The sequence below is a fragment of the Lates calcarifer genome, linkage group LG21 (genome assembly GCF_001640805.2).
Source record: "Lates calcarifer isolate ASB-BC8 linkage group LG21, TLL_Latcal_v3, whole genome shotgun sequence".
Lineage (NCBI taxonomy): Eukaryota > Metazoa > Chordata > Actinopteri > Centropomidae > Lates > Lates calcarifer.
Genome location: NC_066853.1, coordinates 10321042 through 10342000, shown reverse-complemented (window position 1 = coordinate 10342000; position 20959 = coordinate 10321042). Strand labels below are relative to the sequence as shown.

At 43.6% G+C, this 20959-nt stretch overlaps 3 protein-coding genes across 3 annotated transcripts; 2 read left to right on the top strand and 1 right to left on the bottom strand.

Annotated features, from left to right (window-relative positions):
- The first annotated feature begins 370 nt into the window (after positions 1–370).
- rilp (Rab interacting lysosomal protein) lies at positions 371–8983 on the top strand. Its single transcript, XM_018687235.2, is given in 9 exon segments — positions 371–992; positions 994–1116; positions 2316–2439; positions 3745–3866; positions 4776–4961; positions 5267–5436; positions 5605–5730; positions 5851–5949; positions 7602–8983. Coding segments are annotated over 9 exon segments (1296 nt in total). The 5' UTR covers positions 371–773; the 3' UTR covers positions 7729–8983.
- A 425-nt stretch (positions 8984–9408) lies between these two features.
- Positions 9409–16367, top strand: scarf1 (scavenger receptor class F, member 1). Its single transcript, XM_018687233.2, has 11 exons — positions 9409–9693; positions 10008–10069; positions 10476–10577; positions 10661–11204; positions 11302–11520; positions 11764–11892; positions 13015–13121; positions 13215–13326; positions 13551–13675; positions 14215–14352; positions 14497–16367. Exons 1-11 carry the CDS (start codon positions 9593–9595, stop codon positions 15588–15590), a joined length of 2733 nt encoding a protein of 910 aa, XP_018542749.1. The 5' UTR covers positions 9409–9592; the 3' UTR covers positions 15591–16367.
- vtna (vitronectin a) lies at positions 15786–20528 on the bottom strand. Its single transcript, XM_018687234.2, is given in 9 exon segments — positions 15786–16947; positions 17617–18156; positions 18241–18393; positions 18503–18659; positions 18754–18893; positions 19027–19129; positions 19131–19447; positions 19545–19664; positions 20363–20528. Coding segments are annotated over 9 exon segments (1782 nt in total). The 5' UTR covers positions 20496–20528; the 3' UTR covers positions 15786–16828.
- Positions 20529–20959: the final 431 nt, after the last annotated feature.

The window sequence follows — 20959 nt, the reverse complement described above, 5'->3', positions numbered from 1 at the left end:
TTTTTTTTGGCTCGCTTCCCTCTTCAGAGAGGCCGGAGGTCAACGTGGCTTCCAGTGACACACTTAGCTTGGTTTGGTTTCGTTTCAGTGACTTGCTCAAACACACTTCTTGATTGATACCAGGGACTTTACAGCCATTGAATCTGGCATATGAAGTCATACTGTACTTTCTCTCTCACACAGCTGCTTTTATTTTGGTCATTTGAGAGGCATTTATTGGACAGCTATAGGTCAGCATTACTAACTGCAAATCTTATAGAGGAAAGGCAATGTTCACGCTCCGGTGCATACATCAGTATGCTCGACTTGGCAGGCGAGTTTGTGCATGTAGCTGTGTGTGTGTGTGTTTGTGTGCTCACATTACATTGGTTAGAAAAGTAGGAGGATCCTGCAGAGAGTAGACTGCAGGATTACTGTCCTGAACTGTCCAGCCTTGTTATACAGAGAGTGTGGGGTACTCGATGTCCTTGGATTTTAATTTGTTGTTGTTTTTTTTTTTTAATCTTTTATTTGTGTGTAGGCTGTGTTAATGTGACCACACCGGGTAAATGCCATGACGTGGTGTTGTCGGAAAAAGCAGCGGGTCAAGTTCAGACGTGTCTGCAGCGTGGGTCTAGCTATTGTAGGCGCTTTAAACTTTACCCCAGCGCTGGTTTGAAAGTATTTTCACATTCATAACCATCTCGTTTTACGGCGGGCTGACTGACATGCAGCGCTGACGAGCCACTGTCGGTTTCGATAGCTGATACAGAGCATGTGAATTGAGCTCAGACATGGAGGGACCCGATGCGCATCCAGACACCAAAAACACGGAGGACTGCTTTGCCAGGACGTGCTCAGCTCTAACCGTGGACGATGTGTACGAGATAGCCAAGCTGATAGGGGCCGAAGTGGAGAAGCTAATCGACGGTTACGGCAAAGAGAGCGTCGTGGGGCTGGTGCCGAAAATAGTGAAAGTGCTGGAGCTGCTGGAGAGCTTCGCGTCGAGGAACCTATGCTCACAAGCTGAAGGAAGAGGAACTACTCAAGACCTTCGAGACGATACAGCTGCAACAGCAGAAGAAACAACGCAGTGGGAAAGAAAGCGAAGAGGGCAGCGATAAAAATGAAATACGGGTGAGGGACATTGGAGCTCTTAATCCTCCCAGTGTTTTGTAAACAATATACCAGCGGCGTCAGTGCTGCCATTACAACAAGTGTGTAACAAGGCAGTGCTTCGTGTTTCTCTCCCGAGTCGTGACCACCGTCTAGGCAGGCCACAGCAGAGAACAGTACAGCCTTCTAAATGTAGCTAAAAGATTAAAGATATAGTAGATATTAACTGAGACGAGTTAAAACGGAAATAGATTCACTTTTAATGTAATTAATTGTCTGAGCCCTGGTGTTATCTGTTACCTGTACTGATATTTCTAACCCCCTAACCCGGAATACCAGCCGTGCCGCCCAGTGTCGTCAAGGCAACCGCGGCGTGACGGTTGGGCTGCTGCTAACGATTTATGTGTCGATACCGTCTATGGTTGATACTCAATTAATGGTCGTTTTTAGTCGTTTTGGTCAACAATTTGTCTTACATTTAAGAATAATGTCCATACCAATTTTTCAGATTCAGTTTTCTGTTGGTAAACTATGCAGTGTAAAAGTAGCGGTTTTAGCTAGCCTTGGTAGAAGTAATATTAGCGACTGTTGTCAAAGCTGAAGCTAGCTAGCTAGCTAGTTAATTAGTTAGCGGCGCTTCTTACTCAAAAGTAGCTAAGTAAAGAAGAGTACTCATTCTTTAATCATGGTAAATGCGGATGTACAACAATCTTTACTGACAGAGGAGTAACCAAAAAATTGGGGACTGTGTATATGTGGTGTCAGTGGGCCCCCTTCACCTGTTCATACGTCAAGTTTTGCACATGTACAAAACATTGGTTATTACTACTGGTTATTAGAGTGATCAATGAGCTTTTTTATTCCATACTCATAATACTACTGATTATAGGCTGTTGTTTTACTTCACAGCACTGCTTATCCATCAGCATATCTAACCCTTTACACTTTAATCCATAGTATCATGGTATTGTAGACAATCCACTGTTGTTGTAGTAATAATGGCTGATAAACTAAGTGAAGAGGTGTGGTTCACAGGAGAATTTTCTGTTGAGATGTCTTGGAGCAATTCCAAATCAGTCATCTGTAATGACTAAATAACAAAAATGACACACCTACTTGGACACAACTTGTTTTGCTTAAGCCAGATTCCTAGACCCTCAAGAGAGTGTCCTGTCTCTGAGAGTCTGGTTTTACAATCTGGGTCCCGTCCTCTCAAGCAGGAGCTGCAGCAGAAGGAGCAGCAGTGGAGGAGGACGTGTGAGGAGCTGCAGGTCCAGGTGCAGCAGCTCCAGGAGGACAGGGAGGAGCTGCAGAGCAGGCTAAAGGGCAGCCATGCACAGGAAGGTATATCCTAGGAGTAAATAAGTAAAGTAAAATGTTAAATGTGGTGCTTGTTTAAAAAAAAATCTGGATTGCATCTGCTAAATTACCTTCCAAATTAGTCTAAAAGCAGCATTTCAGCCATTCTGCTATTGTTTATAATCCTGACATGACTTTTAAAATCCCACCCCAAACATCAAATGTTATGACTCAAATGTTTCCTAGAGCCTGAGGGAATCATTAGGACTTATTTTCATCTGTGAAAAATGTGTGTGAATAACATACACATATAACATTTTATACACTATTGCCTCAGAGACATAAGCAAATCACCTTCAGTTTGGCTATGTTGATTACCTAGTCTCCAGTCCAGGAATGCAAATGTATGTAAAAGATCAACCGTGAAAAATCTTAGTTACACGAGTTACAGTACGGATTCAAAACAGTGGATCAACGGTCATAATTACTGACACTGAAAGTGGTCAAACTGGTTGTTGCAGTGTTAATAATGTAGTTTTTTTGCAGGTTGAAGTGGCAGAAGTTCTCACAGGTGTGTGAGAACAGAGCACAGGGCTGTGCTTACCAACATAAAGAGGATGTTGAATAAAGAGTGACTGACAAATTTCAGCATGCAGAAAACTTACCACAGTAATATGAGCCTGAAGGTGGAGTAATTTAGCTGACTCTTGTTTTCATGTACAAACAAGAAAAACATGCTGTCTTAATACCTCTGTGATTTATTTGACAAGAAGCCATGTGGCAGGTGAAAGTGATCATTCATTTTATGTCCCTGCTGTGAGGCTTCATTTTGAAGTTCAGATGTGCTGTTGATTATTTAAAGAAATTAGTTTTAAGGGACCACAGAATTTGGTTTAAAAGACACACCTCATTTTTGTTGCCTGTATGTCCAAGGGCTCAGTTTATCCAGATCATAAAACAACATCTTGCCATGGTGTCTTACTGTGCGATAGCTTTGGTTTTATTTGCCCATATCCAGGTCAGAGATTTCTGCCTCCAGTCCAATACAATGGATGTGAATTAAAAGTTATCTGTGGTATGTTTGCTTGAAAAAAATATACATCTTGATAATCCACAGTTCTCGCTGTGAACAATTTAACTTTTTAATGAAAAAATAGGTCCTAAAAGTATCCTAATTAACTGGCACTTAGACTCTGGAAAAAGAAGTTGATGAATTTTCCAAATGTTTTCATAGCTGTGAGCAGAACAAACACACTTTTATTTAAATCTTAGACAAGAAAAGTTTTATGCTCTTAAGATGACAGTTTGTTTGTGCTGTTTACATGTGTGTGTTGTGTATACACGTGTTAGACCGTGTCCAGCGGCAGGAGCGAGAGGTGATGCTGAAGCTGAAGCAGGTGGTGGACAAGCAGAGAGATGAGCTGAGGGCTAAGGTCCAGGAGATAACTACCATCTCCAAAGAGGTGGAGGCGGTAAGGAGACACAGACACGCATGTATGTATGTATTTGCACACTGACACTGATTAAAAGGCAAATATTAATGCACAGCAGCTCTCATCACATTTTTCTCTAGACCAGAGAAAGAAGCAGAGAGAGAGAGAGCTGTGATATTTGCCGGTGTGCATGACACATGTAACACGTGAACACACAAACTATTATACTATTATAATGTTTATGGCCGTGGATACAAAGGTCTCCTTCTCTAAAGGCACGCTGACTTCACAAACAACAGTGTGTTTTACAACACTGTCATGCAAACATTTTATGTTTTGTAACAGTTGTAGACATATATCTTCCTAATGTACACACACAATTACACAGTCACGCATCACATGCAGCTTCAAAAGACAAGTTACATCGTGTAAACCACAAGAGTAAACTCACTGAAAGTCAGGAAGTGTGTTATTTCTCAGGGAAAGAGGGCAGACTTTATCCACATAGTTACTAGTTGAGGATTAAGCTGCACTTCAGATAAATCTGGGCAGGGTGTGTGTATTCTTGTATGAGTATTTGCACGTGCCTTTATGTGTGTCAAGGCACGTATACCACATGATCTAAATAGCAGCCATAACTGGGTGTGTTGATGTTAATGCTTAGCTTTAGGAGAGACAGAAAAAAACAACTCATGGTCAACTAAACTAGTTTCTCTGTTTGCTCTAATGGATGCCTAGAATTTTTTTCATCCTTAAAATGAATGCTGCACTTGTCTTCGTCATTGTGTGGTTTCATTCCTATTCCTCTTCTCCCCCCTACACACACACACACACGCATCTGGTCCAAATCCAGTGCGTAGAGACATTTTCACCTCATTCTTATGCGATTGTAAAATTCAGACTTTATATATTGTATGTCTGTGTGTGTGTATGATTGTGTACGTGCAGCTCCAGGAGCAGCTGGACCGCTTCATGAAAATGAATGCAGAGCTGCGACACAAGCAGAATGTGCTGCAGGCTCAGCTGAAGAGCACCGTGGAGAGGAAGGCCGACATGGAGGCCGACCTGAAAGAGAAAAGCAAAGAGATAGAAAACCTCCAGGCACAGCTGGACAGAACCAACAGCAACAGCTCTGTATGCATGTTACGTTTCTGTTTTCTTTCATTAAAGTTCCAGCAAAGTACGTCATACTGTAATCTAATCACATGTATGACGTGTGTGTGGGTTTGTGTCTCACATTCAAAAATATTTATGATATTATAAAAACATCATGTATGATAGTTGCTCAAGATTAATTTTATGTATGATGTATTGATGTCAATCAGAAGCTGGTAAAACTGGTCACGTGACATTGCTTTCAAGCAAACAAAACAAAACACATTATATCTGCCTGTTTCTCTTCAGTCTCCCCGTCCAATGACTCTGTTCTCTCCCATCAGTCCAGTCCGAGTAAAACAGCTCGCGAGTCAACGAAAAAGCCGACAGCTGACCAGAAGGATCCCGATCAGCCGTGCTTCACTAAGAAGGAGGTGCGTGATATCCTTTTCGAGAGGAACGAGCTCAAAACCAACCTGTTTCTGGTGCAGGAGGAGCTCAGCTACTACCAGAGGTGGGTCCACTGTGTGTATGTGTGTGTGTTTTAGTGAACTGAAGTCTGCTGAAATGCAGATGCATCAACTGCATCATTTCTTACCATGGACAAGTGGAGCAATCACAGATTTAATTAACTTTTTCTCATGATTTTACCTGATGGAAATGATTGTGTCTGTCTCTGCAGGGAGATCCTGAATGAGGAGCGGTGTCCAGGTTTTCTATTAGAAGCCGTCCGCTCAGCCATAAAAAAAAAGAGGAGGCTCATTAAGGCCAAGATGCTCGGAATTCCTGTGAACGAATGCAGCAGCAGGTCTCTGACACACATTTATCATATCCAGAAATAACGGTGTGGTGTATGAATATATTCAGGAGCACAGAACACAGTTTTATTCACAGTTTTTGTTGTGTTGTTGTCATTTTTTTCCTCCAGTGATGAGGAGGAGAGGAGTTCTCTGTTTGGGCAGACAGAAGTAGACGGGACAACAGCAGACGAAACTGACAAACCAGCTGAGTCACGCATTCAAAACCTGTGAGTACAACTTCTGCCTGCGCTGCTACACCTGACTGCTAGTACCTGTAACCAGGATGCCTATTCATATATTCACATATTCATGTTTAAGCATCTGTCTTGCCTGTTCTTACGATTTTGTTGTGAGAAAATAGAAGTTAATCGGCTGATAGAGCTGTGGAGGTACATCAGACATAAACGGTTAGAACAGAACAGAATTTTTTTCACACGCTTTGAACCTTGTGGCTTAGACAATGATGCGGCTAATTTATAGATTTTTACGGGCTGACGAACTTCATGCCGCAAAAACATTTAGCCTCATCACATCAGACCAATGAAATTACCGAACAGGTCACAGTGGACCAAGGAAACTGTTTGAATTAGATCAAACGCACTCACACTAAATTCTTCAGATCAGTCATTTTGCGCTTAATGCACACACCCTCATCATGGAAAACACACGAAGAAATGCATATGATGCGGCTTTTGAGTTAAAGGCAATCGATCTGGCTGTAGAAAAAGGAAATAGAGCTGTTGCATGTAAGCTTGGCATCAGTGAATCAATGGTGAGACGTTGGAGACGGCAGCATCAATGTGTAAATATCTCACGTTACAACGTAGACACCTGCGGCTTATAGACAAGTGCGGCCTGTATATGTACTTTTTTTTTTCTTTTTAAATTTAGTGGATGCGGCTTATATTCAGGTGCGCTCAATAGTCCAGAAATTATGGTAGTTCTCTGAGGAGCGAGATCTGCAGCAGGTCAAACAGGTCTGTGTTATCTCCTGACTTCACATGTTTCTGAGGTTATCTTTAATCTGTGTGTGAGTGACCAGAACAAACGCATGTTGTGCACACAGTTTCTTTTTATACAATTTGTCCAAAGAAGAGCACATCATTAAATAGTATATAGTCAGTGTATATATTTGACTTTTTCTAGTAATTATGTGCCCATGAAGCAGAGACCAGGCTGATATTACAGATGATTTCTCTGTACAGGCAATCTCAGGAATATCTTAACGCCATTTGTTTGAAGTTCGGGAGGAAGAAAGATGAACGTCTGGCATGTACCAAAAGTCCTGAGATAGAAATGAACCCTGTTCTTACGATGTTTTATTGTAGCACGATGTTTACACTAAAACACCATTTAACAATTAGTTCTCCAGCTAGTAATTCATCAAATGAAGAAAACTGATTTTAAGTGGTGTCTCGTGTTTGTGTTTTTACCCTTTAATTAAGTCGGTCTTCCTAGAAATGTGCACGTTTAGACAGACCACATTAACTAATTTCAGCTAATAAATTAGGGTAGGGATTGGGAATTACCTAAGACTCAAACTTACCCAGTATCTATGGGAAAGTACTTTGGAGTCGAAATAAATATATGTTTTTGCCCAAAATCTCTGAGACACAAGTAGAGAGCAGATATCATAGTGAATGATCAATAACACTAACTGAAGCACTTTGCAGTAAAAAGCCAAATGGCTCAAAACCACCACTGTTATAAAAACTAAATCAGAGACACAGCTGACATTGTCTATGTCAATCAAAGCATTGGTTTCATCTCTCTCTGCTGACGCTGTCACCATCCTGGGATCTTCATCAATCCTGGTCTATATTTAGCTGTAATCCCTGACTACAGATCTGACCTCAGGCCTGTCTTTTCTGCTCTGCAGCTTTGGCTTCCTGACGCGGTCGGGCAGCGGCCGGAGCCCCACCCACATGAGCAACTCCGCCTCCAGCTGGGAGATCATCGGAGACTCGGAGGCCACAGACGAGACGGAGCAGCGGCCATCATCCTGAGCCTGGTCAGTCATAATGTCTCCCTCTGCTTGAGGCAGAAAATCTGGTTGTAGCTCAGGAGAAATGGTCAGGAAGTCCCCAGTGTGTTTAACAAAAAGCACTATGGGAATATGAGGAAAGAGAGTGCGCGAGTGTTTTTAAACAAACTATTCAGCTTTATTTTGATCATAATTACTTTACTTCCTGTTCTTCTTCCACCAAATGATAAATAAGAGGAACCGTTTTATTACAGTATAACCAGCACACTGTACCATGGTATTAAGATGAATCAGCTCTTCCTTTTGTATGATCAAAAAATATATTTTTCTTCATTATAGGTAAAGTTTTATTGTCTGTAATTTCAGAAAACTGAGGTTACCACATAAAGATATTTATATAAATGCTCCAGTATTTTTAACAAAAACCAAAGACATTACAAAGATTTATATTCTGAAATTAAACTATCCACTCTACTAATATGGGAAACTACATATTAAGTTAACCTCTACTTCACAAGACAGCATTGGTTCATTTTATAACTAATAAGAAATATTTTAGCACAAAAAATAATCATGTAACTTTGACCTCAGTTGGGGAATTTGTAAGCCATGTGTTATACTCATGTATTTTTTTGTGTTTGAAGCACTTTTATGCGCAAGGAAAAAGAAAAAAAATTAACATAGTAGCAGACTCTTCCAGCAGTGAGTGCTTTAATAAGCCTTAACTTGTTAAAAATATATTTTCTTAATTTGCAGTCGTGGGTTGTTGTATAGCGCCAGAGCATTTGGCTGGTGTGTGTTTGATACTGGTGCCATAAGTGTGTGTGTGTGTATACAGACACGTGTTTTGGCTGGTGTACTGGCCTCTGCAGATTGGTTACTTTACTTTTAAAGGAAGTTGTGCGCTTCCTTGTGGAAATGAGAAGTGGTGTGTGTGGGGATTTCTTTTCTCCAACATTAGCTGACAGGTTAATATATTGTAATTATCTGATCATTGCTATATGACGCCTGTTCCCTCTAAAAGTCTGACCGTAGCACTACTCAGACAGACCAGTGGTACTGTATTTATTGAGAGACAATGTATGACCCTCCAATCTGATTTACTGTGTTCGCAATCTGTTTTTGCAAGTGTGTTTTTAATGCCGACTAAAACACGTATGAGATGAGTTGCCATGTGAGTGAATTTTATTGAAAATGTGATTTTAAAAAACTATTCAAAAAGTGGATTTTCTGTAACAGTGAAATTTCAAAATTCAATAAAATCAATTTAACACAGACCTACGCTGAAAAAAAATGTCTCAATCCATTTTTTCCCCATGATTCAAGAAAAATAAGACACAATACTAGATTCAGAAATGGTATTGTGCAACACATCGCTGCTGTTGAATGACTGCTTTTTTACAGGAGCTCAAAGTGACCACGTCATACTTATTTTCCTGACTTATAAGGAGGACGAAGGCTTTCTTCATCATCTCCTGGAAGATTGTCAAAATAGATTCTGGGAAAAAGGGTGAACATCATGGGGTGTGTGTTCATGTGCCCCACCAGTGTGTGCGGCGTGTTTCTTGCGTTAGTGTTCGACCATCTTTAAAAAGCTCTGTGTCTGGCTGAATAGAAGGAAGTGGCTCTGACTTCCCCAGGAAATGGGAAGAGGAAACCCGGGGGCTTCGACCTCTCTGGCTGTGCTGGAGCCACAAGACGACCCACTGGAGCGAGAGAGAGAGAAAGGGAGAGAGGGAAGGGGAAGGAGGGAAGGGTGGAGGGTAGACAGAGAGATACCGCCTCTTATTGTGTTCCCCTCAGACTGGAAGGAGAGAACAAGTTGAGAGGAAAGAAAAGAAATCGGGAACAGACTGGACAGCTTTTGGTTTTGGACCGGTGTGGAGATGAAGTTTCTCCTCAGAGCTCTGAGCGCTCTGCTCTGCTGCTCGCTGTCCTCCTCGAACACCCTGGATCCTGCCGGGAAGAACGTCTGCCACTATATCAGGTATGATCAAACTTAATCTTCACCTCACACTTGGCTTTTTACTATTTGATTAATGATGACTGCAGGAACTAGTCGGTTACAGAAGCTTGTGACCAGAAGATTTTGACATCCCTGGCTCGGGATGAGGATATTAATATTGTTCCTGTGACAAATTTTTAGAGCCATGGGAATGTATTTCTCAAGGAGAAGTACAGGACTTTGTCTGAATACAAGCTAAACATTTATACCCTCTTTTCCTTTTGATTATTTTCTCTGGATTTATTTGCTAAGTTTCAGATTGGTCAGACTGATATGCTCAATTTCTGTATATTCAGAGATCCCTCCACCCCTGTCTGCTGCACTGGATGGCGTCAAGATGGAAGAGAGTGTACTATACGTGAGTTGAACTGTTTTAATGGACATGGAAATTAAGCTAGCAAATTACACTCTAATCCATTTCTGGCATCGCCCATCTCTACTTCTACCATACCAGTCTCTGGTGTGTATGTGTGTTTGACTGCTGCCCAATGTGTTGTATGTGTCTGGCAAAACTATATCCTATACTATACTATATCCAGGCCAAATCAATCACTCTTAGGACTTCTTATTAATTTAGTTAAATACACAGAAGCTAATAGTTCTTAATTGCTCTCAGAAACATTCTTTGGAGAGGTCACCAGTTGTTCATGGACACACAGTTTTAAGGTCAGGTAAGGATAAAGTCCTGGGTTACGACAGCACAAGACAAATATGATTCTCCTACAGTACTCTGTGTCTCTCTGTGTGTGTGTGTGTGTGTGTAGCTGTGTGTGAGGGTGAGCAGGCCTGCCAAAAGGATGAGATCTGTGTGTATCCTGGAGTGTGTCGCTGCCCACCTGGTTACTACGGAGCTCACTGCAAAACACGTGAGTTACAACCAACAACAGAAGCTGTTCAGCATCAAGTCACAGATGCGTCCGTTGTAATAGTTTGATTTGGTTGTTATCAGGCTGTCCTCCCGAGTTCTGGGCATCAGACTGTCGTCAGGTGTGTCGGTGCCACCCACACGGCCGGTGTGACCCTGTCACCGGTGAATGCACCTGCAACCCCAACCGCTGGGGTCCGCTGTGCCAGTACCCCTGCAAGTGCACCCGCCACGGCCGCTGCCACCCCATCCACGGAAACTGTACCTGTGACGAAGGCTGGTGGACGCACACCTGCTCCAAACCTTGCCAGTGCAGCAGCAGCGGGGGCTCCGTGAGCCTCGGCTGTAACCAGCTAAACGGCCGGTGCCAGTGCCAAAGAGGGTACTGGGGGCAGAAATGTTCCCTCACTTGCAGCTGCTACCTGTCACCTTGTAATCAACGGACCGGTGTGTGTGAGTGCGAGGCTGGGTGGTGGGGAGGCAGCTGTGACTGGCGCTGCAACTGTGACCTCAGGCACAGCAGCTGTGACCCAGCTACCGGGCAGTGCCTGTGCCATCCGGGGTACCAGGGTGAGTTCTGTAACCAGCCCTGTGAATCTGGGAAGTATGGCAACGGGTGTAAAGTGAGGTAAGTTTGTGGCACGTGTGTGTGTTTACAACGCTGGACATTTTATTTCTCATGATGAACACTGTCCGGTTCCCCTGACTCTATCTCCTGTCCTTAGTTGTGGTTTCTGTAAAGACGACCAGCGTTGCTCTGCCACTGATGGCACCTGTGCGGCCTGTGCACCCGGCTGGAATGGCACACAATGCGACCGCCCGTGCCCGTCTGGTTATTACGGTGACGGCTGCCTGGAGAAGTGTCCACGGTGCAGGGACGGTGAACCCTGTGACCCGAAAACTGGGGAATGTTGGAGGTGTGACTCTGGATGGACGGGACCCAGGTGTGCACACGTTTGATGTATATGTGACCACTGTACCTAGGTTACACTTTATTTCACAAGCCTTGTACTTCCTGTACATGATGAGACAATGTTTCTTGGGTGACTGTGTGTGATAAACATGCAGGAAAAGTCCGCACATGTATGGGGCAATATTTGCAAAAGAGGAAAAAGCATTTTGGGTTTAGCATTAGAAATCATTGTACTCATTATTTGTGTCCTTGTTTGCTGCTCCCTGTCGCCCAGGTGTGAACAGACCTGCTCTAACAGGACATTTGGAGACGCCTGCAGCTTCCTGTGTAGCCCCTGTTTCCATGGTTACTGCCATCATGTGACAGGAAGATGTGTCTGTCAGCCAGGCTTTCAGGGAGAGAGGTGAGCTGGGTGGTAGAAACACTCACACACACACACACACACACACACACATACGATTTAACCAGCCACACCAACACACTTTGTTGGCAGTGTTACTGTTGTGATACCTCCACAAACAAGACAAACTAAATCGAAACAGAGAGAGGAATGCACGATAAACCGGATGAAGTTTTCACCACATTCTTAGCTAACAGACAAATCTAGGCCAACCCCAAAACAATCATCACTGTTGTGCCTTCCTGAGCCAAAACACAAAAACTACATACGCTCCTGTCAGAGCTCACAGCGTTTTCCCTTACAAAAATGATTATACCAACATTTAAAACTGAACTTCAAACCAGAGGTAAAAACCAAACTAGCTTAAATAAGCTAGCTAAGCTTACATAGAGACTTTTTTGACCTGAAAAATTTTATGACTTTCCTGTCACTGAAAAATCTATTTTGTTGCTCCAGCAGCTCAATTATTAAGTTTGTCACATCATATAAACAAAGTAGTAGAAATTTTGCCAAAATAGTTGACAAAAAGAGGCACCAGATAAGCTAATCCTGCTAATAGCTAAACGCTAAAGCTAACTAGCCAAGTTTAGCCCTTTACATTATTGATCGTCCAAAGGGATTATCATCGTTAAAGGCATAAAATAAAGGTTTAAACCCTCAAACATTTAACCAGTTTATGTCTCGGCTTCACTGTTTCTGTAGTTGCTTGTCTTTGTAAGGTCATCTGACATACTTTAACTACCAGTACTGTTTTTTAGTAATACAGCTGCAAGAATGAACTGGTTCATTAAATCAAATCTAAAGGACAAACAGTGAACAAACATGAAGAGTGAGATGGGAATTTTGTTTTGTTTCTTAAACCTTAACAAGGGGACTTTTCAAACCCAGACAGAATTGTTGAGAAGATCATTCTTGTTAAGTACATGAAATTTGAGGTTAGCAGGTTGAAACATGCAGAACCTCAGTTATGGTCCCTTTAATTTTCCTCTCTACGAACCCACAATGTTTATTAGTCATTACAGTATATTTTCTCTGAGTTCTAAAATAGATCATGATTCAATGGTCATACACAGAGTTTTTTGTTTGCTGTGGTGGTGTAATTACGTGATTCTCTATTTTTTCCAGCTGTAACAGCAGCTGCCCTGCCCTGCAGTACGGCCTCAACTGCTCCACTGTCTGTGACTGTGGTGAGGGGGTCAGCTGCCACCCAGTCACTGGAGTCTGCCCCAACAGTATGTCCACCCACCCATCCATTTATCCATCCATGGATTAGTGTACAGGCCTACATCACTGTGTTTTCTGATGTGTTTGTGTGTGTTTATCAGGTGGCAGAAGTGCCGTAATAGCAGGTGTGCTGGTCCCTTTGCTCCTGTTGCTGTTAGCTGTGCTCTGCTGCTGCTTGTGTTGTGGAGGAGGTCCTGTTGATGGTAAAGACAGGTCTGTACCTCACTTACCTTTGGGTCAGTCCCACCGCTCACACTTCTGGTATTTTGTGAGTCAACACATGTCTACTTGTGTCACTGTGAGACCACCACTGAGCTCACTGGGACAGGCTTGGTTAACAGAGACAATAATTAAGACTCACAGAAATACAAGCACATGGCACATAGAGCCCAGATAATTTGTTAAACAAATAATTAAGATATAAATCTCTGTCCTAGGGAGACTGTGGCTGATGGAGGCTTGTCTGTTCGGATGAAATATCACGTCTACAGCGTCCTGGCAAACATCAGTGCTGCCCTGCCCTGTATCTCTAACTGGTCCTCTGGTCTGCCTCGTGTCACCGGTCAGTCTGATAACACAGTAACTACAGTGTAATACAGTAATACACCTTAATTCAAAAGTACAGCACAGGACAGACCATGCTTTAAACTATGTGCTCTCATGAGGAGTGTGCTCATGCAGTGGAAGTGAGCACAGTTATTTTTCAGTGACATTGTGCTTCATGTTGACTTACAGTGCTGACACATTTATGTACTTAAACCTTCACTTTTTGAGGAGGAATGAGTGCACAACGCATGAACTCAAACTGAAATGTCAACAAAGTTAAGTCACTTTGCTCAAAATATTACTCAACTGTTTATTTTCAGGCTTTCAGCCTTTAGCTGTTGAAAAATGTATCTGACCCCCTTTGCACCTGGGGGTAAAACACAATTGGTAATTCCTGACTTATCAGGAATTACCAATTGTCTATTTTGATTGTACAGCTTCACTGCAATTAATATATATATAACATTTGAAAGTTGTGGAGTTAAAAGGGAAATGTCCCTCTGTATGGTTTGACTAATGTTATCTTTGATATTGTTTAATCTATTTTACACACAGTATCTCACCACGACCCAGAGCTGACCTTCAACCACAGCTTCATCGAGCCTCCGTCCTCTGGCTGGGTGATTGAGGGGTCGTCCTTTGACAGTGACGAGGAGGAGGGAGAGGCTCTGTACTGTGTTCCTCCAAGAGAAGGTTGGAGCTAGGGATACTTCTCACTAAACTTTACATTGCCCTCTTTTGGTGGTGAGCAGAACTGCCACTACAAACTGGACTTAAAATTCTCTTAAACTTCCCACTCATATCCTTGTTGTCTGTCTCTGTCCGTCTCTTTGACAGACATCCCAGCAGTGGCAGGCGGCGAGTTCCAGGAGATGAGCTCAAAGTGCAACATGTTCCTGGATCCATCAGGCTTCAGCAGCGAGGACATCACCTCACCCTTCAACATACCTCGCACTTCCAGCATTGCCAAGTCCAAGCGGCCGTCCGTCTCCTTTGCGGAGGGCACCCGCTTCAGCCCCAAGGAGAGGCGCGGCTCGGCTCAGGACCCCAGCATTCTTCGCAACAAATCCAAATCCGGCTGGGGTGTTTTGATGCTTTCTGCCCTCCAGAGTCAGGGAAGAGGGGACGAGGATGCAGCTAAGGGTGAGGAGAGGGAAGATGAGGTGGATGTGCAGGCGACAGACAACCAGGAGTCAGGCTGTGAGGTAGGGGACCAGGAAGTAGAGAGAGCCCCATCCCGTGCCACCTTGCAGGTCCCTGGGGCATCAGGAAGAAGACGGACCATGTCCAACACAGCTACTCATAAAGGGAACCAGCTGCCAACATCTGGCTCTGATGCTCAGGCAGGGGCCTCAAATAAGGTCACCACAGTGTACATGACAGTGGGTAAGGCAGGTAGACCCGTGTCTGAGACCGAGGGCCCCGTTCAGGCCATGCTGCGGAGACTTGGCAGCCTCCAGAGACAAAGGGAGCAGGAGTCTGGCAAGTCCAAAAACAAGGGAGGCGAAGGGATTACCAAACCACCCAGGAGGAAGCTCGGAGCTCGGGCGACTGTGTGGGAGCAGGGTGGGCCGCCAGCAGGGGAGACTGGTGTTTGTAAGCCCGTGAGGAGGAAACATGCCTCCCACAACTCCTCTGACACAGCAGGAGCTAATGATGCTCCACCCTCGGAGGGCGGCACTCCGAAACGGCCGCTGTCGTTCATTTTGAAGAGCGTGCCCGAGGTGGCTTCAGCTGAGTCAGGGTCAGATATGAGGGCTGAGGGAAGCACGAGGCAGGACTCCGGTACAGGACAAACTGAGAGTGGCTACCTGACCGTGGGACCAGCAGGAGACGCTGCCAGTCTCACTGAGGTCATCGCCAACGAAGGAGCGGTGGTCAGTGCGAATGATGAACCCTGCTATGAAAATGTCATGATTAGCCACTCATAACCACGTGACTTAACCACGTCATCAGCAGGTCTGATCTCAATACAGATGCATATTTATTTTTCTGAAGTTGTTACAGACACAAACTTGCCATTGTAAATCTTTGTTAACAGACCAGGAATTTTTGAATTGTGGTGTTATTTTCAACAGTATGGCTTGCTGCTTTTATTAACAAATGAACACGATTATCAGGACAACTGAGTGATAAATATTTTTATTTGCTCCAGTGATCCACGTTGTGTTAAGTGTATACACACACAAGTACTGTAATATCTGGGAATGAGGTTTATAAGATTTGCTGCTGTACTGATGCTTTATTAGTCATGGATGAAAACACAAGTAAGACCAGACTGGAACAGACTGTGAACATGCAAATGACTGCGACTCACTCTGAATCACTACACAATGCATCCTGTAGACTAAAGCCACTAAAATTTAACAGGGTCGTTCTGTTGGTGCATTGTTGTTGCCCTGTTGCACCAATCAGTAGATGTCAGGAAGCTGCTGGAACTCTAAAAGTGTTTTCACACACTGTCAAAGTGTCCTCGAGCATGAACCCAGCTGTCACTGCACTCTGACCTCTGATGTGACTGTCACATCGTGCTGCTGTTGGGTAAAAACACACCATTGCAATTTGGGGCTTTTTCTTACTCAAAGAAGAAATCTGTATGACCAAGACTTTATGACCTCATCTATCCTGCCACAAGTGTTTTATATTTCCATTTCACTGTATATATGTGCACAACTAGTAATGAGAAAATAAACATGTTGAATTCTGTAGATACATGACTTAGAAAACAGTAGTGATTTCTGGTCTGTGTGGGTCTTTGAATGGATGCAGTGTAACAGACTCCTTTATTATTATGACAATGTAAAAACTAAGAAACGACAAGCTGTGAATTTATAAAACATAAATCCCTATAACTATTACAAATAAACACTTTTTTAGAATACAAACATAGCCTACACTTGACTACGGTTGCGTTTAATAATGTAGGTCAGCTGATGTTAAGAACAGATTAGATAACTCAGCAGAGTTCAGAAAATCAACCAGCTGAACTTTGGCCTCAACAAGCCGTGTGTGGACTTTCACCAAACTCCAATATTTGCTAAAGCTGACGAGCAGCTAGTTATGTGTTACACTGAACATGGTTGACACACTTTTCACAGCCAACACTGCCTGTTTGACTGAGAATGAATCCAAATGATCATATTAAAATAACCCTAAAATACTTTTGAGACTACTTCTCTGCCCCGGTGGTGTCTGAGCAGCCGAGCCAGTACCTAGCGATGGATCTGGGATATGGAGGCATGGCGGGGTCGACTCTCTTGGTACTGAGGTCCACTCTGTAGTATTTATCTAGACAACACATGAAAGAAGACAGTCATTGTGAAAATAGAAACAAATAGCAGTCTGGAAATGTTCACTGTCATTATGTGTTTGGTAAATCATAAACATAAAGGTGAGACATAGACATACACAAGTGCATGCACAAGGGAACCGCAGTTATTTTACTCATCTGTCTCTTTGTCATGCGGACTGATACACATCATGTGAAACTAGTTATAATAAGCCTTGTGTGGTGAGACACAACTAGGCAAAGTTTGATAAAATTACTGAGTCCCTGCCCTCTCTCCTCGGCTGTCTGCTGTCTGCATCTGTAACTCAGCTCACAGGTTTTCTTTCACGAGTCCGTCTGAAAAGCTGAAACATGTTCTTGGGGTTAAATTGGGTTTGTGACATTTCAACTGCAGTATTTTGTGTGTGACTCGATCAGAAAGAGGAAAGACAGGATTTTCTCTGTTGTTTTACTTGATGTTTTCCACCACGTCTCTGTATTCTTTGAACCAAATGAATATCCTCCTTTGACTAATAAAGTTAAAATGGATTTGATCTGATTACGGGCCACATGAGGCTCTGATAGCATACCAGTAGCAAGTGCTCATGGGATATGTAATTGCCAGCCTATCATATCCTGTTTGTATTTGTCTGACCATTCCCAACCTGAATCTGTCCCTGCTGCATTACCTCCTTTGAAGAAGTAGACGCTCTGAATGGGCAGACTCCTCTGCATCTCCCAGTACGACCCGTCGTCCCTAGAGTCGTAGTTGCCTCTGTTGTTCTGGCGGTATCGATCTCTCCTCCTGTCCTGGTCCCAGTCTTGATCCCACCGTCTGTCCCAGTCCCGTCCGAGCCTCTCCTCCATCTCCATCCTCTTCTCAGCCAGCCTCAGACCCATCTCCATGCCCCTCTCAGCGAAGGCCTGACCCATGTTCATCCCCTGCTCGGCCATGGAGCCCCAGAAGGGTGAGCGGCTTTGCCTCCTCCGACCCCACTGCTGCCCGTACTGCTGGTTCCACTGTTGACCCTGCTGCTGACCCCACTGCTGGTCGAACCTGTAGTCGTTGCGGCGTGGTGGCGGTGGTGGCGGTGGTGGCGGTGGCGGCGGCGGCGGCGGTGGACTCCTGGAAGTGACATAGATCCTGCCCGCCATGGCAGCATTCACTGGAGACTTGAGACCCTTCCAGTCTTTGTTAATGAAGTGGTGTTTGTCGTGATGCTGAGGCACTGAAGAGGGTTAGAAAAACATTAAAGTGACAACACCTGCCTGCACTCCAATCATGCAAAGTGATTGATAACAGCAGAACTCACAGTCAGAGAAGAGCTTGCTGAAAAAGTGTTCATAGTTGTTGTAGTATATGTCAGTGTAGCGTCTGAACAGTGTGGATGGAGACCTCTCAGACATGCGGATGCACTCCTCATGAGACGGCTGGTGCAAAAACTCGTACGTGTAGTACTGATCCCCTGGAGAAAACAACAAGATGTCAAATGAAAATCTCTGTGTACACTTGACATTGAAGTAACTTTATGTTAGATGGACTGTATGATGATATCTGGATTTACTGTGTAACACCTTTGAAAAAATAGACTTTCTCTCTTCCGTGGTGACCAGGGGCAGGGAGGGCAAACGCTGCATCCACGTGATCAGGAATTTTGTCAAAGCCCACGCTGATATCTCGAGGATAGTCGTCATCCAGTACGCCGTTATCGAACCTCCAGTACTGGTTTCCCTGTTGAAAGTTTTGATTCATTTGAACATTATTTTCCTGTCACAGCGGTGGTTTAACACACTGTTAGCTGGTGGATTTAATGCAAGATCTCCACCTTGAAGATGTAGGTCTTCCCTTGACAGTTGACACGGGTGAAAGCTGCATCGACTGGCCCGTCGATACCCCACACGTCCTTGATGAGCTTTGGATAACCAGGGAGGACCGACTTCTGGTCCAGTTCAAAAACATACACCCCTAGAAAACACACGAGTTCATAACCATACTCTCCTAAAGCTTGCATACTTCATTATAATCCTGCTACAGGAAAAGGTAGACCGCCTAACAAGCCCCAGAGATTACTATGTTTGAATAGTAGGGGGTCACTCACCTCTGAAGGCATATATAGAGCCATTTTTTAGCTGCATAAAAGAGTCAAAGGACCTCCCGCTGCAGACCTCAGCATCCGGGTCAGGGGCTTCCGTGGTGGCAGTTGGTGATGGGGACGGTGGTCGTCTCAGCTGCTGCATCCATCCCAGGGGGTTTGGTTGTGAAGGGGACGCTCTCTGTAGGTGGGGGTGAAATAGGTGTCATCTGTCTGAAGGGGACTCTCTGCCGAGATGGTTTGACCATTTCCAGTGTGGTCTCTGGATGCTGCTGGGGCCTGCGGTCAAAGTCTGAGACGGTCTGCTCAGTGGGCTCCGGCTGACGAGCTCCACGGGTGAAAGACTCCGCTGGAGTTCGAGGAGGTGGAGTGGTGCCTTCAAACAGCTCGTCATCGTCCTCTGCAAACACAAAGGTGTCCCCACGAGCTGAAGGGGGATGAAAGTGATGTCAGTCGGTCGCCACGCTTGGCTTGCACCTTTTGACTGATGTATTTTAAACAAATGAGCGGAGATGTTGTCGTACTCATCATGCCACAGGTGGCCTCAAAGTCAGAGCAGCAGCTCTGGTAATACTTGCACATGGAGTCACACTGGCACTTCCTCTGAGAGTCAAAGCCATTCTCACAGCGACCCATACAGGACTCTTAAGATGAGATGACAGTGTTAAAGAAAATGATTTGCCTCTGTTGTTTCACTTTATTCAACTTCCTCTGTGTGTTCTTTATTCCTCTGACCTCATGAACTTCCTCCTCTGGATAATAAAGTTAAATTGGATTCAATTTGATAACAGCTCATGGGATATGTTGTTTTTTATTATTTACAGTATGTTTTTCCTGCTTATCGTATCCTGTTTACATTAATAATGGTAATTGGTGCTGAAACAAATAGTTCATTGATCAACAGATAACGAATATTTCTGATAATGGCTTCATTGTTGTGAATCATTTATCAAGTGAAAATGCCAAACATTCATAAGTTACAGCTTTTCTTTTTTTTACAATTCTCTGGCATTTTACAGACTAAAGAATTAACCGATTAACTGTAAAAACAGTCGTCAGATCATCATCCTTTTGTATGAACAGAGCATCCAAAGTCGATACCTCTGACACCTCTGTCTAAAAGTTGGACAAATGAATAATTCAGATAAATGTTAATTATTTTATCTGACTAACTTGTAGTTGAACGTTGTTAAAATGTTAGTACATGACCAAAACAGACAGATAAACTCTGTGTGTTCTGGCCAACATTTTAATGACAGAGACACATTATCAGGTCTGGCTGTAACATTATAATGCTGCTCTGTCTACAAATACTTTAAAAACAGATTTTTAATCTACTCACCGTCTGCAGCGAAAGTCTCTGCGAGCAGAGCGAGCAGCAGGACGGCCCGCAGCCCCATGTTGCCTCTGCTGTGTGAGAGGACAGAATGAGAATAAGTAATGACGGACCGTGTGCTCCCAATCATTGGAAACATGTGTCAGTCACCCCACTTCCTTGTTTGCTTTAATCTTATTTGCAAACCTCTTTCTACTCGAGCAAATAAACAGACACACACACAGAGAGAAAGTGATCGATAGGGAACAAAAGTTGAAGCCATGTGTCTGTCTGTTGACCTCTGACCACTCTGCTTTACTAAGACTAACATTCAGGGGAGACATTTTAGTGCTTTTACTTGAGCAAAAATAATATCTTTATGCTTCATTGTCACACATTTACTTCATTAAGTATAACCATACAGGTTTCCTAAACCAAAGTCATCATTTTTTAACAGTTTTAAGTGTAAGAGTGCAAACTGTAATCGTAAAAAAGTAGCTGTAGAATCACAAAGAAGTGTCTTTGATACAGTAAAGCCCAGTGCGTATTTACATTAATACATCAGGAAAGAAAATAAAGATATTTTGTGTACTTATACATGTGTGATTTCACTTTATGCATCCT